This window comes from Leuresthes tenuis, unplaced genomic scaffold (assembly GCF_036924035.1).
Source record: "Leuresthes tenuis unplaced genomic scaffold, fLeuTen1.0.hap1 SCAF_21, whole genome shotgun sequence".
In the NCBI taxonomy this organism is placed as follows: Eukaryota; Metazoa; Chordata; class Actinopteri; order Atheriniformes; family Atherinopsidae; genus Leuresthes; species Leuresthes tenuis.
Window position 1 is genome coordinate 24,990,168 of NW_027325375.1, and position 17,794 is coordinate 25,007,961.

The 17,794-nt window shown below is 40.1% G+C and overlaps 1 protein-coding gene across 4 annotated transcripts in view; it reads right to left on the reverse strand.

Moving 5' to 3' along the window:
- abr (ABR activator of RhoGEF and GTPase) overlaps window positions 1–17,794 on the reverse strand; it is a 114,755-nt gene that overhangs the window by 70,855 nt on the left and 26,106 nt on the right. Inside the window, exon 1 of one of the 4 annotated variants that reach the window (XM_072375724.1) lies at window positions 14,657–14,736. The exons of the other annotated variants lie outside the window; for them this stretch is intronic. Coding sequence (XP_072231825.1) covers window positions 14,657–14,699 — 43 coding nt within the window. The 5' untranslated portion in view covers window positions 14,700–14,736. Of the gene's footprint in view, window positions 1–14,656; window positions 14,737–17,794 lie in introns of those variants that run through there. 4 annotated transcript variants of the gene reach the window in all.

Consider the following 17,794-nt stretch of genomic DNA (forward strand, 5'->3'; position numbering starts at 1 on the left):
CACCATCTTTTCGGGTTTTGACTCCACCTTCTGGCCATCCGTCAGTCTCATTTGTCCCGCTGAAGTTGTGTTAGTGTTTGTGAACATGAGAGTCAAATATAGGTATTCACTTCACATTACAGCGCTCACTCAGTGGCTATAAAAGTTTGAATACCCTTCCTGTTCATAACTGATGCTCTGAACCTTGACTGTGAGCTGGGGGGATAGATGGATACATGGAAACCTTGCAGTACATGGTGCACTCAGAAAAATACTCATGTCTAGACAAGCGTCAAGGTTTGCTCCCTCTTTTAGAAAGAAATACACCATGATTCCTCTCTATTTGGAGAAACATCAATAAGGCACAGAACACATTTAGAAACAGCATCCAAAATGCACTGAGCACATTTTGAGAGCCAGTCGATCACAATATATGGTCTGAGTAGCAAAGACAAAACAGGAGAAGTGGGCTGAATATGCATATTCCTGTGCTTATTTAAATAGTCTGAGCTCTCAAACATGTGATTATCTAATATTAGCTATGCTAGACTGTTAATGTGTGTCGTTAAGATCATTTAGTGCTTGTGTGAATCATTTAGAGAGCGATTTGACTTGCGAGTGGTCATTATTTCAACTCATTATCTCCAATAAGCCATAATAATGCAAGCCAACAGAGACGGAGAAAAGATAGGGTAAATGTGATTGTCTCTTTTTCACCTGGCAGAGCTGCTGCTGCTGCTGCTGCTAACTGGCAAGATTAAACCCTAAACAGCTTCACAACAGAGGAGAGCAGTTAGCAAAAACCATATGCAATAGCTGTGATATATAAAGTCAGTAGCTGCCACCTGAAATGTCATATGTCACGACTAAAAAGTGTACGTTTCTTTTTTTCAATAAAATGCTAACTGCAACTACAAAAGCCAAAAGTCAATCTCTGAAAAAAAAACAAACAAACAGAAAGGCATTTAAAGGTCGGAGTTCATAAAATAGGTCATCTAAGGTAGCATCTATTTTATCAAGTTCCTGAAAGACACCAGGATGAGTGTGGTTACCAATTTATTTGGTTATTAATGTGTAATTTCACATGTTCTCCGTGAGCCTTGAACAAGAACCATGCAGGTTTTACCTTTAGCTACATTACATTACTGCATTCATTGCAGTCATTTGGTCACAAAATAAAGAGGTTAATAGTAAAGTCAAGTCAAATTTATTTGTATAGCACATTTCATTTCAAAACAACTCAAAACTTAACATAAAATAAAAGCATTGCAGCGGGGAGTGGAAGAAGCATAAAAAGTACATAAAATAATATAAAGAGAAATTAGAATTATTAAAAACAAGAAACAGTCTTGATAAGTTAAAAGAAACTGTGCAAATTTCATGCATAGACACATGAGAAAAGAAATGTTTTTAACCTGGATTTAAAAATGTCTACATTTGGTGAAAGTTTAATCTCCACTGGCAGTTTGTTCCACTTGTTTGCAGCATAACAGCTATATGCTGCTTCTCCGTGTTTAGTCTGGACTCTGGACTGGACCAGCTGACCCGAGTCCTTGGATCTAAGAGCTCTGCTCGGTTTACATTCTCTGAACATATTACAGATGTATTTTGGGCCTAAACCGTTCTGGGATTTGTAAACCTTCAGTAGGCTTTTAAAAACTATTCTGTGACTGACTGGAAGCCATTGTAAAGATTTTAAAACTGGTGTGATGTGTTCAGATGTCTCAGTCCTGGTTAAAACTCTAGCAGCAGCATTCTGGATGAGCTGCAGATGTTTTATGCTCTTTTTGGGAAGTCCAGTTAAAAGACCATTATCATAATTGAGTCTACTGGAGATGAATACATGGATGAGTTTCTCTTTTTGGGAAAGAAAACCTTTAATTCTGTCGATGTTTCTGAGTTGGTAAAAAGCTGCTTTGGTGACAGCGTTGATGTGGCTGCTGAAAGTCAGATCTGAGTCTATCAACACTCCAAGGTGACGAACTTGGTCAGTGATTGTAAGGCCCCGAGTCTCAAGATATTTGCTACCAAACATCTATCTCAGTTTTGTCTTCATTTAATTGTAGAAAATTCTCTCTCATCCAGGTGTTTATTTCCTTTAGACACTGACACAGTACGTCTGCTGGGCTGCAGTCGTCTGGTGACAGAGACAAATTAAGTTGGGTATCGTCTGCATAACTCTGATAATTGATGTTAAAGTTCTGCAATGTCTGACCCAAACAGAGCATATATAAGTTAAACAGAAGAGGTCCAAGAATTGACCCCTGGGGTACTCCACAAGTCATGGCCACTCGCTCAGATTCATAGCTGCCAATTCTCCTGCCTTCTAAGTAGGACCTGAACCAGTTAAGGACCGTTCCAAAAAGTCCAACCCAGTTTTCCAGCCTGTGCAACAGTATTCAGTGATTTACAGTATCAAACGCAGCACTGAGATCCAACAGAACCAGGACTGAAACATAACCAGAATCAGTATTCAACCTGATCTTGTTTAACACTTTGACCAGAGCTGTTTCAATGCTGTGATGACATTGAAAGTTATCAAGATTTCCACTTTCATTCAGAAAGTCGTTGAGCTGGTTAAATACGACTTTCTCAATAATCTTGGAGAGGTTAGAGACAGGTCTGTAAGTTGTCTCGAGTTCCCTTCTTTAGGAGTGGCTTAATGGCAACTGTCTTTAGTGACTTGGTAGGAGACTATTTGTAGGAGATCACTCTCTACTGAAGTAAAAACAGTTTTTAATAAGTCGGATGGTGTTATGTTTAGAAGGCACTCTAAACATTTAGAAGGATGGTGTTATAAACTGTGACATATCAATTACATTGTGACAATAGTATTACTCTTTCAGGAAACTTTAATATTTAAAGCAAATTTTGTGGCAACCCACATATTTAGAATCAAGAAACTTCAATATGGTGGTATACTTGTATACAAAGATATATATTGCTTAATCTATAGATCATAAATGGTTAAAAAGTCATTAATATTAACAAAGTAATATTCTTGTCCAAGTAGATGCATTTTATATTACATCTCATGTTACAAAAAACCTTACAGTAACACAGGTCCTGTTATAAGAAAGAATACAGTCATAAAGAAACATTTAGTAAAGTTTACATTTCAATAGTGCCACTGCTGTCCAATTACTGACTGAAAATGAAGGAAGTTGATCAATTGTGCAGATTAACCCAGTCTATGCTGGTAGTTTGGAGCTCGTTTTATGATCGAGGACTGCCGTGCATCATAATATCTGCACTGGTAAAAGAGAAAAAGACTGAGTGATGTCTTTTCATGGCAGATACGGCACTGATCGTCTATACGGCTTTCAACAACTATGTTCAATTAGTCACTGAGCTACAAAGCTAAAGCTAGCAGAAATTGCATTGTTTGTTAGGAGAAGCTCCACAGTCTGATAAAACAGTCTGGTTGCACAGCTATTTGCCATCTTGATGAAACACTTTCACACTTGTGGCCTCACGTGTGGCCTGCCTCAGTCAGCTGATGCATCCTGACAATCTCCATGCGTGACAAGCACAAAAATCCATCCGTCCAAGGGGAGAGAATTCTCAGTTGAGAGGATTCATCAGCCCTAACCTGTTTAGTAAGTCCTCACGCGTACACAAACATACTGTCATTTCAGAGGATTAAAATGGAGTAAAGCTTAACTTCACATGTGATTGAATAGGAGATAATGTCATGGAAAAAGAACCGACTTGTAGAGGAAGAAGAGCTTATTGAAAGATCAATAGAGCCTTGGTCTGACACATCACTACAGAGCAGCGAACCTACATACAGTAAAATCGACCCACATGCTCCCACATCCACAGAGCGGAGAAAGTGCACAGTCGAACAGAGCATGACCTGACTCACCATGGCTGGAGAAAAGCGAACGAACAATGTATGCGGCTTGAAAAAAGAAAGCCATAACTGGGCTGGTGGGTCCCCAAGTGTCGTGTGATGAATACACCTTTCACTGGCAGTCATCCATGTCACAGTCAGGCAATTTCATGTCACAAGTAAAGTCCTATTTATTTGACTTAAACTAAATAATACAATGCGAGAGGCTAACTCGTATGTGGTGTCCTGATGAAATAAGGACATGAAAACAACTGAACCCGTATGCAGCTTTTCGGTGATGAATACTTCCACTGTTTCAAAACTTTCAGATAGCACTCATTCAAATGAGTTTCCAACAACACCCACAGCTTAGGAGGAAGCAAACACATGTACAAAGAGCAGTTTCTTTATAGAAGCTTTAAAATGTATTGAAGGCAGCAATTGATTACAATGTCACTACCCAGCTTACAAGCAAAGACTGCCCTATTCTGCTTTACGGCTCATATATGCATAATATCACTAGTGTGTGCGTAAATGCATGAATTGCAGGCACACTGCGTACACTGCATTACAACGGACCAACAAAAACTGGATTTCTGATCAAGATACTCGGTAATTCAACCACTTGTCAAAAAGAGACAGCTCTGAACCAGTAGAGGCTTCACATTTGGAAATTATTTAGCCAACTAACTAGGTGCAAACTTCTATCAAGCCAACATGCATATAAAGTGATTCAATTAACCATCACCCCTCATAACAATATTTTATTACATGGTTTGATTTTTTTTTTTACATAGATTTAAATAACTTCCCACCTCAGCTGTTATCTAATGGGGAACCTGGTGAAGATTTCATTTGTCTTAATAGCAAAATGTCCTGGGGAAAAAAAAGAAAAAAAGAAGTGCATTGTTCTCCTGACACGCAAATGACAGTCTATTAAGAGATAATGTAAACAGTTCTGAGGTATGGTTCACAATTTCAAATGGATCACTTCAGCTCTAAAGTGAAGATGTGACCGCACCGTTGTTGTGAGCAGAGGAAAGCTGCGCTCAGAGGTCATACAGTAACTTAATGCAACGAGAGGCTTTTTTCTTTAGTGAGCATGAGAACGAAACAAAGCTGACCTTCATGAACTCTTGCCTGAAAGGAGAAAAAAAGAAGCTTAAGAGTCATGTGTACATATATAATTCCAACAGTGCCTTCTAAAAGCTTGGTGAGAGAGGATAGTCATTACTGTGCTATTAGCTGAACCAAGAGGTTGGATGAACATGCAACTGCAGACCACAGAGCTATTCTGCAGGGTAGAGGAAGAGAAAAATCCCACGTACACTGTCAGCACACGCAGACGGTGGGAGGACGCAGGAGGCTTTAAGGAATAAAAGTTATGAGAGTTAATGCTGGGAGTGACTCAGCTGGCTGTAGTGGATTCATTTTGTAGGTGTGTGATTGCGAGCACTAATTAGGAAAGTCATAGTGCTTGTTTTGCAAATTGCTGCCAAAACTTAAGAGTAGTTCAGATCCAGTAAAGTTTTTTTTTTTTTTTAAATGTAGAGCTACTTTGTTTTAGTTGCAAAAGTATCTGGCAACAAACAAAGTTTTGGATGGTCAAATGGCTTAAAGCCATACTGGTAAAAGAAAATCCAAAGGGCTCTACAAATATGAACCATCTATGAAGGCTACTCAAAGTAGAGTTTGTCAGACTTTCTGTGTGAAAACTAATAATCTGGATAAAAAGCTGATGTAAATACAGAATAAAGGGGTTGCTTTTGATTCTTTGGTACTGAATTTATAAACTTGCCCTTTTTGGGGATGTTTTATCATATCGAAACACTAAAAAGTTATGAATCATTTTGGCAATTTACCTGCAGGTTTATAATAAATGCACGAACAGACGATAAACCTGAAAATATAATCAAAAATAAATCAGAGTTAGAAGTGTTTTAGATTTCCCAACTACTGCTTCATGCTCTTGCTTTCTCTCTCTGAACTTTGGTATATATCAGAGCCCGTATTCTCTATCACACTCACACCACAAATACATGCTCTGCGCAATTACTCACAGGCTTAGCTTTGTACAGATGGAGATAAATCAGTGAGGCCCTTGTTAATAAGGAAAGGCTTGCATTGGGAAACCTTTTAAACCGGGTAAAAAACACACACAGCACACTGATCCGCTCTGCAGGAAATGCTCACTTCAGCAGCTCTGTCTGTGTGGGTTTGTGTGACAGTGAGCAAAAGCAAAGCATTTAAATTTGAGATTCATTCAGCAGTTTCAGTGCCAACAAGTTCCTCGTGTGATGGAAGGTGACTTATGATACCAGGAACGAAGTAAATGCACTAAAATATGTTGGAAGAATTAAAACACTCGCAATGTTCACATCAGAAGGCATTAGCACAAATTTGTTGGGCAGTCTGCTTTTTAAACAAAAGAAGAATAGAGGTCCCAAAAATTCCAAAGTTATTTGTTTTCTTATGACACTTTAACACTTGGACTCACCCCTAAAGAGGTCAAGGATCAAGGCTTGAGCGGCAGGCTGGAATAAACACCACAATGGCAAAAGACCACTCGGAAAAATGCCGTTCATCAATATAAAAGTGCCTTGTAAACACGTCTACTGACATCTGGCAGCAGGAAAACAATTCATGTTGACGATGTGGGGTCAAGAGCTTCTTCAGAGAATCACGGCTGTAGTGTGTGTGGCAGTAAAGATAATCCTCCATGTCCGTCAAACAGATGAAAGATGAATAACAAACCAGATAAATCAGCAATGTGCTGTTGTTACACCACCACTCACTCACTGGGCGCCATGATCTCCGTCCACCGTCAGCTCACATCACTGTCACTGTTAACCTCTCTTGACAGACAGCTCTAAATCCACCTGTCACTCTCAATAACTGGCCTCCGTTGCCATGACAACTGGCCTGGATGATGCAAAATGCTTCTTGCTTGCCAATAAACTGCTGCAGTGCTGTTGGGAGGTGCCCGCTGTGCCATTCTCCAAGTGGACCAGGTAAACTTTTAAAACTGAATGCCCTCATCCCTCCATACTAACAACGAAACCTTTAAAAGGGTGATAAATGGACACATTAAGATTTGAATAGACTTTAGATACTTTTACAGGGCAGCAGTGTCAGCTATCTAAGTGTTAGTTATAACATAAAATCCCTTCCTGTTGCCTCCCGTTGGTCGCTCATCACAAAGCTCCCCATACTGTCGAAAGGGAAACCAAAATCTAGTGGGCTAGTCTCAAGCTGATTTAACTACACGGAGCATTCAGCTGGAGCACCCACAGTAAAAACGTCAGCTTCCACATCTATGGAAATACATCACACAGCCTATGTGTCCACTGGGCTATGACTGACAACGCATCCATCACACAACGATATACTGCAGCCGCATTACACAAGCACACGGTTCACTAAAGCATCAACCACCTCGCTATACTGAAGCATCAGAAACACTATGAGTATGTTGGCTTAAAACTGCAGCTGCTGTGCGTGCATGTTGAGGTAAAAATCTATTTACAGCATAAATCTAACTGAACCCTTTCAGATTAAGTGTTCACAGTGTTCTTTCAATGTAACTGAGCATGTGTGGACCTCTCCATCACTTAATTAATATGAATAAAAACATTTTTGCAGTAGATATGTTAAACTAATGACAGTTCTCATGTGTACTTAATCTCATCTTTATTGACTAAATAAATCAGAAGCCAATGTATCAGTTTCTTACTTTGCAAAAACATTAATACATAAAATAAGTAATATCAGAGTAGCAGAAACACGGTGATTAGAGAAGCTTCATTGTAGCCTCACTTTTGTTACGAGATTCAATGTTGTTAATCATGAGAAAGCATGGATGTTGTTTTCACTTTGCTCAGCAACTACTGCAATGCAAACAGAATATGGGTATACACTCAGAGAAACTGGGAAAAAAGCCCCCCCCTTCACCTCAGCTCCCTTCTTCCTTATACTGGACCTTTTGTACGTCTGTTCATATTGAAATCTAATAAAGTTGAGGAACAGTTACTGCTGCACTGTGAGAATTTAATCAGGGAGTTGTGTTGCCTTGCTCAGCAATTTTTCTAAAGAGAGAAAGGATTACATCATGCCCTGCAGTCAGCGAACAGTGTGTAGGAACCAAGAAGCATCCCTGCAAACTGCCTCTGTGTAGGTGGCAGGACTGAAGTGGATAAGCATACTCACGCACACAGACTTACTCACTCATCCTTTAACTTTCAACTGTCTTTTCTATATATACACACCGTGTGTGCATGAGTGAGTGTGTGCTCTGGGTAGACGTCCAGTTATTCCACTGTTACTTCAGAACTGTTCTCAAGAGATTTGTGGGAGCTCAAGCAGAAAAGTTCTCATTCATCCAAAAACAAGATAGATAGATAGACAGGAGAAAATAAAAGTCAGGGTGGTTGAGCTGCAGGCCTTCCTGCCCATGTGAAGCCACAACAGTCGTGGTGTTCATGAGTGTGTTGACAGTGTTTACATGTGGGCTGTTACACTTCCCTGTCCTGTAATCATCAAATGAAGGCGACACTTGGGAAATTAAAAGCCTTCATGGAAGTCGATGTTTTACAGCCTTTAGGAGCAACATAACATGAGACTCTTCAGACTGAATCATCTGCAATATAACAGCACTGGAATCTAAATCTATACTCCAAATAAGTATATGATATGTATGTAGCATATGTGATGAAAAGGAAAGCTTCTAAAAGGAGACAAGATAAAAAATGTCGCCCCTCCCCGATGTGCTGCTTCATTAGCTCTCAGATCTCAGAGGGAGTGACACATTTCTGTTCACACTTTCTGAAGAACCCATAAACCTAAAGAAATCCTGTTGGTTCTGTCACTCTGTCACTGACCAGCAAGGCAGATGAGGAGCGGTAGACTGCGTTCTTTACCGCCTGCTGCCTCACGCTGGAGCCACATCAGCTGTGATCGATATGCAGACACGCGTGATATTCACTATGTATAAGAAAGTGCACACAGCCACATGTTCACAATAACAGATCGGCTGATATTTGAAGTCTCGCTGCACAATGACAGATTCCAATCTAGTCTGTTATTGGAGCGTTAAATTGGATTGTTACTGGATAAGGAAGTCTATACCTCTGAAAGGACTGAGGTAGTGTTGAAGCACTTTGCTACCGCTGGCTGCACAAAAGTCATAAGACATTCTCGAAACCAATACATGTAGAATCATGTGTTAAATATCTGAAGAGTGTGTTTCTATGAAATATCAGCTTTTAGAGCTGGATGCAGCACTGTGGAGTGCAGTGTGGTGGGACACTAACAGGAGAGACAGACGAAGTCGAAGGAAAATCTGATGTTTCAAAGGCCCTATTTTGGTAATGATGTACTATATTAGGTTGGTGTCTGAAGATGTGGAATTTATTTCCAAATAAGAAAATGCATCAAACTAGGATTTACTGTGAGAAATATCTTACAGTCTTACTCGTCTTGCAGTGTCTCAGTTACTGGTCTTGTGCAAGAAATGAAACAGCAGCTAAACTGCATTAACTGTTTGATTATCTAACATGAATGAAAAGAAATTGAACAAACATCCAGAAGAAAATCCACCATCACTGCTGTTAATCTGTGCCTCGATGAAAAGCTCATATGCCTGGTGGTTAATGAGAACTGGTACAGACATGTCTGCACGTGTAGAGCTCCTCCACAGCCACGATCAAAAGAACCATACAGCAACAGAGAAGATGTTCTAAAAATAACCACCTACAGCACATGAATTTCACACGACTGCAGGATGTGGAAGAAAAGAATAGAATTTACTAGATACAAGACTAGCGCGACATGAAGAGGTGTGAATGTGTCCCCATCACGTTCAGCTTAACAGTGATTCTAAATCACAAATATAGGCAAGCTTAGAAACATGGATATTGATCCAGTGAGGGTTGGACTCCATCAAGGCTGCTCTTTGTCACCAATTCTGTTCATAATTTTTATGGAGCCCCATGGGTCACATTTTACATAGATATCAGACCATACAACCAACAGACAGAACATTCACAACAACAAATAAATAATTCTACCACAAGAGGGGAGCAAAAACCTCAAAAAGCCTGATCAAAAGCCAAAGAGACATAAATTAAAACCAATGAATTACATCATTTTGCAATCTATGACATTAAAAGATCTGTGTGATTACTTTTCAAAAGCCAAATTATGGTAACTACAAAATAAGATGATCACAATCCTGCCCGTGTCACATTACAAATATATGCACACACAAGCAGGGAAGCCCTGTATGTGCAGGATTTGCTTCATGCACTTCAACAAGTGTGCGAATCACAGTCTCAGGCAATCATAGCCCACAAAAATGCCTGCTCAGAACAAAGCTCAGAACAAAAACATTAAATCCAAAACAAAAGATTGCAAATGTGCACGTGTGTGGACAGCAGAGAACCCTGGGATACAAGAGTCAAATGTTTCTCTCAGCTGGAGACCTTGGACCTGAACAATTAAGCAGATTCAACATATATTTGCCTTAACTAACCCTAACAAAGGAAATCTGCCAAAGTGATATAACAACACTGGTTATCAACTTAGTAACTTGGCTTTCATCCCCGGTTTCCGACTCTGGATATGAGGATATTCAGGCCGAAAGTTGCCATCAGATGACCAATCACAATCATGGATTTGGAGCTAGTTAGTTTTGTATCATACGCCCAACATGGTGCATGATGCACAGCAAAGAAAACATTATACACATAATGCATAAAATGCCTTCTTATTGCACTGAAATCTGAAGCTATGCTCTTAAAAAAAAAATTTTACCAAATGAATAACAAACTGGAAAAAAATTCTAGGATAACAGTCCATATGTAATTTCAGATAAGAGACATGCTAATGGAAACCAAATGCGGCACTGCTGGTACCATTTGAGAGGTTTGTGTAATTTCAGGCTTGTGCCTCGACTCCATAATATTTTAATCTACCATTCTCCTGTGGATGATTTCCTTTTTAGCATCTACAGAAATTAGTCGACTTTTTGGACTGATTCAAAGCATGCATTCACTTTCACCAGAGAAAAAAAAAAAAAGACATTTTAATTTTTACCATTCTTATTCTTTGTGATTTCTTTCCAAGTCCCTTATGTTGAAATAATAAAATATAATCTTTTAAAAGGAGAATAGTCCCATCCTGTGGTATTAATCCACAGTCATATTATATTAGAGAAGAAAAGAAACACAATTTCAGGGATAAAAGAGAGCAGTACAGTCACACACAAAAAAAGATTATCATCACAGAACTTGATTTTATAGTAATACTGAACAATGCTAACAAAGCTGTCTGTGAGTCCTCCATTTAAACTGGGGTCTTGGTTTCCCTCATCCAGCCTGATCAAGAAGATAATGTCTGGCTCCTTATGACCGCTGTGGTCAGGAAAAAGGCTGAGAATACTTTAAAGGTCAATAAGCTGCAGGACTCCCACACATTGCTTACTAGAGAGGAAAGGGTAGGTGGAGGGAAGCGTTGTAGAAGTAAAACGGGAATCAAAGAGTCCACAGCCTTGAGAATTGACAATTCCAAATCAAAATCTTAACAGCGTGGAACATCCGGCAAAAACGACAGATGGGACTTCATGATTTACACTTTGAACACGTTCCGCTACAACTGTACTGAGATGAGGTTTATGAAGAGGTGTGCCCATTATCCATCCACTCCACAGTCTGTGTGCACACATGTGGAGCTCTTTCCTGCCAAAGAGGAGTCCAGAAAAAAGGCAGGATTGTCCCTAAATACATCAAATGACTGACAATTATACTACTGCTGCATATCTTCATGTGCCATATGCCTGTAAGCAGTAAGAGATAAGGCAGCACCCCCCCTGCCCCATGTCCCTGCAGCTCCAAAACCCAACCAACCAATGTTACCATGGCAGCTAGCCACTATACATTATAATTAGCTGGTTTAAATCCCCAAGGCTCCGACTGGTTGGAAACAAGCCACTGCTTCCATAGATTAGGGCAACCACTGTCATACAGAGAGCCTGAAGCTGTCCCCATCTGCACACACAAGAAGTCCCATTCAAGTGCAGACACACCTGCTGAACAAACACCTCAACTGCCCTCACTAATCCACCATATTCCACAGCCCACTTCCCACGTCATGTGCCTGTTTGCAGCAGGTATGACGATATCAGCTCATCACATGTACTCCAGAGTTATTCAATGCCAACACACACCCGCATTCAGCACAGTAACACAGTACTGCAACTGTACTGTGTGGGCCTCTACGCCTCAGTGTGCATCTGTACCCTGCGTGTTTATTCGTGGGCATGTGCTAATGAAAAGTGTATCAAACCATGAAGGGAAACAAAAGCGCTACAACGAGCAAAGCTATTAAAATGCAAGTGCTATGCAAAAGCCTACGGGGCGAACCTCGTCACTTTACGACACTCCACAGACCAAGTGGGAGAATATGATGCACATAAGAAGAAATTAGTATGTAACACTATAGGTGTGTCAGGCAGAGGAGAACGAGGGGAAGAAGTGACCATGTAAATGTTTCATGTAATAATTCTACAGTTATAGTTACTTTATGAATAAAAAGCTGAAGGAGCACCTCTTGGTATCAAAAGAAAGGAGCCTCAATGGGACAAAAAAAAAAAAAAAAGTGGGAAAGTTTGTGAACAAATTTATCTTGAAACTAATTAGGCCAAAAAGAGAAGGGGCCATTGGTGTGTGGGTGTACATTTAGAGTGAGAACACATAAGACGCTCTGCTGAATCTGACAACTTGCAATGCCGGTTAATCTTAAGAAGATGAGGGAGATGTTTTGAAAGTACTTCACAGAGATTTTTGTTGGCTGAAAGACATGCCAAACAACTGAGGAAACTGCAATGGAAGCCAATAAAAATATATATATATTCTATTGAATTATGTCTTTGTGATCACTTAAAATGTTAGAATAGAAACTCCCAAACAGCCTGTGATACTTCAGCCTGACTAATGTGAAAACAACTGCACAGGATTGCGCCATACATAAGCAGAACTTTATCAGTTGGAGTTATTTTAACTTCCAGGCCTTAAAAACCTGTGGGGCGAAGCACTTATTTTCAAAACCAGAGGTAACAGGTTTAAAAAGAACAAGCAGAACAAAAAAAAATTAAAAAACAGCCATAACCTGCAAACCAATATATGTGCAGTGAAATGAGGGAGAAGCTGCAATGCAGTGCTATAGATATTACTTTGACATGAGCTGCCAACAACAAATTACTGTTCAGTACTTTCAAAGCTGGTGCTAACAGGCTCCAGATCTGTTCCGTCATCTGTGAGTCATGCATATTTCTACTGGTTCAAACTGAGGGGTGCAGCCCCACTGGTTCTCTGCCTGATTGTATCCCAAAAAGCTAAATCTGAAACAACAATTAAAGGTCGTCAGGCAGAAAGTTTTGAATCTGAGGAAACAGTGGTATTTGTACCCGAAACTTTGAAGCTGTTTTTTCTTCAGACTAGTTCAGAATGAAAGCTCATCTATACAACTTACGAACGTTTTGCAGTAATTGCACATTATGTGCAATGTTGTGTGTTTATTTTGTAAAGCAGGTAGCTGAGACCTGATCACAGGTGGTCACTCAGAGCGGATTTGGGGATTCCTGTAAATGCAAGATGTGAACACATTCACAAAATGCTGGTCATTTGTGATCGGATCATCCTCGTCACATGAATTTGTGCCAAGATGATCAAGGTAAAAAGTAATCTACTAGAAATATGCACTCAAATATTAACGATCAACCATCTCGATCAACGTAAAAGTTAAGCCTGGTGCCACCTTTTTGCAAAAAAGAGTCATGCAGAGTTCATCCTACACAGTACACCACAAACAAAATGAGGAGGCTGCAACAATCACATGCTGAGACTAATTTCTGTCCCCTGAGAAGTGGAGGCAGAAGTGAAAAACTTGCACAGGAGGAATAGTAAAAAACAAAGTGTCTCGTACCACCAACCATAATCTTTTCCTGTTCGTACACAAAAGTGCGTCACCATAGCTATATTCAGAGAGATTACACACAATCAGCCTGACCTTGTCGGAGTTTAAAAGATTCAAATTAAATGTGACACTAAAAAGAGCGTCAGGAGAGATAAGAGAGAATACCAAGAACAATGACTAAGTGAGTACAAGACCATCTGACACGATGTGTGTACACACACTAACAAACACACACATGAAGCGACATTACAGATGTCATTGTGTTGATTCTGAGGCTGACTACAATCGGTCACAATGAGGAAGTGAATAAAAAGTTAAGTGATTCCTCAGTGTGGCCAATCAAAGTGCCAAACTGAACAAAAACCAGCAGGATCATAGACAAGAAATGACAAACTTCAACGATCAAGTGTTTCTTACATTAATAAAGGAATTAAGCAAGCAATGTATCTCTCTGCTATCACTGTGAGTTTTAAAATGATCCACAACACTACAGGTCACCTCCAGCCAGCTCCAAATTGACCCGTCCAGCTGCCTGGACGCTCATTTTCTTTGGTATCTTTCCCTTCTCTCAGTGGGGGTTTTCTCCAATGTCAAAGAGCCAATCAGATTGAACATCTTGACCCTTTCAGATCAGAAGACCAAAAGCTTAGTGGAGCAATTAATCTTTAATGACACACACACACACGGGTAAGCAAAGACACACAAAGAGATAACAGCCTGCAGGTTAATGGATTCTGGATTTGACACATTCAACTACAAACAGTAAACGTGTAACCAAACGTGTACAGTTGAATTCATATCGATGATTAAGCAATTTGCTGTGAGCCCGTGTAAGAAAATTTGATGTGAATTAGGACGTATAGGTTTGCTCACCTGAGCCTGGCTGGTTGACGGGTTGTTGCGTGAGGCCATCCATCAGCTCCAAGTCATAATGGCCTCAACATGCATTACTGTCTCCCCCACTCCTCCCCTTTTTTCCCTCCACTCCTCTCTTCCGCTACACTACCCTGAATGCTTAATGATGGCCCCTGCCTTCCGGGAGCATGTAAACATGGCAGCCGCACCATTGGCCGAGGAAGACGAGTCACTATGTGCTGATTGGCTGGGATGAACGGAGCATGGATGGCAGAAGAAGAAGAGGTTGGTGGTTACCATAGCCCTGGAGGATGACTTCTGTCCAACGTAGCAGACATGCACCACACAGCTCTAGCCCCTCGGGACATGCTGAAGGTCCCCACGGACTCGCAGAACACAAACGCACCGAGACACATGACACACCCTCTAACATCAAACACAACAAAGGAATTTCAATGCTCACCGATTAGAGAGGACGAGATATTTGGCATTACTTAAACTAGGGGTTCTTTTAATCAACAAAAAGAACACCTAAAGTCAGTTGGAATTCAGCATTTTTCATGATTTCATTATATATGAAAATCTGGGGTCAAACAAACCATAAAGAAATTTAATTCATAATGAAAGAAAACATCTGGATTTAACTAACCGAATGACCTGGTTCTTTTCAGTTCTAGATTCACTAATTTTATTTGCCCAAAAATGAGGTCAGCTGACAATCTGAATTACCAGGTTCCTCCATCAACAGTTTTTTTTTTTAATTATTCCCCAATGGTGCGGGCATAGTCCAAGGTGACTATGCCAGGATTCATTGGGCTCCAACTGTTATAAATGTTGTGATTTCGTATAGGATCACCAAAAACAATTGCACAATGAATGTGTGCCATAATCATATCTACAGGTGATCCAAAGCATATCAAAATGTGAATGTGTGACTTTCTTTAGTCTGGCAGTGTATTAAATGAATCACAGCTCTGTGATAAAAAAAGTTCTTGCGGCAGAATCATTCTTTGCTTTTAGCATTTGCTTTAAAGCCATGTTTAACAGCAATGCTTAAAGCGCTACCCACTAGCAGGACATTATTGTTAAAATGACATAACTGTTCTGTAACCTGGGATTTAGCACAAAGGGTGCATCCAACATCACAAACCTTGGTCAAACGAACAGCATTTCCACACTTTTCACCCCTGGTAGTACATATGCTTGCCCCTGCTTGTTTGCCGTATGTAAAAGAGCCACAAGAACATACTACACCGAGAAAAAAAAGCTTCATCTATAATTCACGAGGCTGTCGCTGAATGAACCCAGGCCACCATGGTACAGCAGAACCCCAGCAGGGATGCAGGCGATCAAACAACCAAGGTAGTGTTATGACAGACTGCCAGATGTTTCCCTCACTCCTTTCAGATGGACTCACTCATTTGGAAGGATGACAAATTAATCAAATCTTGCCTTGTGTATGACTTTAAATGAAAAGTTTAGTATCCTGTGTAAAACCAATGTCATCTTAAAAAAAACAAACAAAAAAAAAAGATTTTCTCTAGCAAATGCTCAATCACAGCTCTCTACTTTCTCTGTTCAGGGTACAGAGCAAGTACAAGTTAGTAGTTACAGGTTATAACAGTTTTAGCATAAAACGTAGTGTCGTCTGAATCTTAAACATGGTCCTTGATCAAAAAAATAAATAAAAATTATAAATAAATTTAAAAAAGACAACAGCATAGTATCGAGTAAAGATTGGATTTAAGGTTTTGCTCAATGAGAGCAAATGCTTAAATGATTGTGTCCTCATAATTTCCAGCATTACTATATTGAACAAACTAGGGACCATTTGGTTAAGCAGCATTGTGCAGCTATTTATAGACTGTTTTTGAAAAGATGAACTCGAAGCCCGTTACATAAGCAAGAACTCTTTCACGGGCCCAAAGGACAGACAATGCTTAAACACACAGCAGAGAAGCACTGAAGAGGCAGCCGAGACGATTGTATTACATAACTGTGATGCTTTAGGCTGACTCAGAATGTTTCCCACTCGTGTGTGTGACAGCTGCTTTCAAGGTCTGTTTCTATAGCTACGGTGCAGAGAAAGGAAGGAACAGATTCATCTATTGATTGGCATAATGGAGGAGATTAAGCGGTGAGAAGACAATGATTCAAGACTTGACATATAGCAACAGTTCGCCCCACAAAGTGAAACCTTTGCTAGTACTGCACACAGCATCGCAACAAAGTGGCAACTGTAGAGCTCACAGCAATTATGATCAGGTTTAGCAGATGCATTTTCACTTAAAAGTGAGGAAGCAACATTAAAGCTTCTAAAAAACAGTATAAGTAGAACAAGTAAAGAAGTGTAGTGGAGGTGTTCTCTGAAGAGATGAACCTTCGAACAAATAGTCAACAATGTCACAGCTCCAACAGCAGCTCGATGGATAATAAAATAATTAATAGTGGTTTGATTAGGCTTTTCTTTTTCATTGTAGTCACAGGGGAGTTCTTTGTTTTCTTAGTGCAATGCAGTTAAAAGTGTAGACTGACTTTGGATTTCTGATTTTAGGCTCAAAGGTGATCACTGGGATTATAATCCTCACCTCTGCTCTACAAGCATACATACGACTTCTTTTGGCTTTTCAGTAATCAAAGTAAAATAAACAAGGAAAAGTACAAAAGTACCAACAGTGAAAAGTGTCATCTTCAAACTTCCAGAGGTGACGTGAACCAGAGGTTTAATTGGCTCATTTGGCTGAGTGTATGGTCTTCTTCTCTGTGGTCCAGCCACAATCGACATGTTTGGAAACACTATCAGCTGCCATTGATTTGGTTTTCTGTTGGCTGTGAGAGTTGAACCACCAGCTATTCTGACTGAGATAGAGATGGGGAGGAGGGTGATAAATAAGATGTCCCTTGTTGTATTCAACTCCCTTATAACACTCCAGAATCACTTTAGTGCGCCTCCGTTTGCTGAAGCAAGCCATGTGGCAGCCAACTAAGTACTAACATTAAACACTTTCAGACAGAACTGGGACTGGGTTGAAGTCAGCCAGGAGCTGCTGGCCAGCAATGAAGTTCATTTATTACAGTTTATGTGCAGCAAACAGGAACCAGACCAAAAGTATGGCAGCTTGAGAAACTCGGTGTGGATGCACAAACTACCATGCA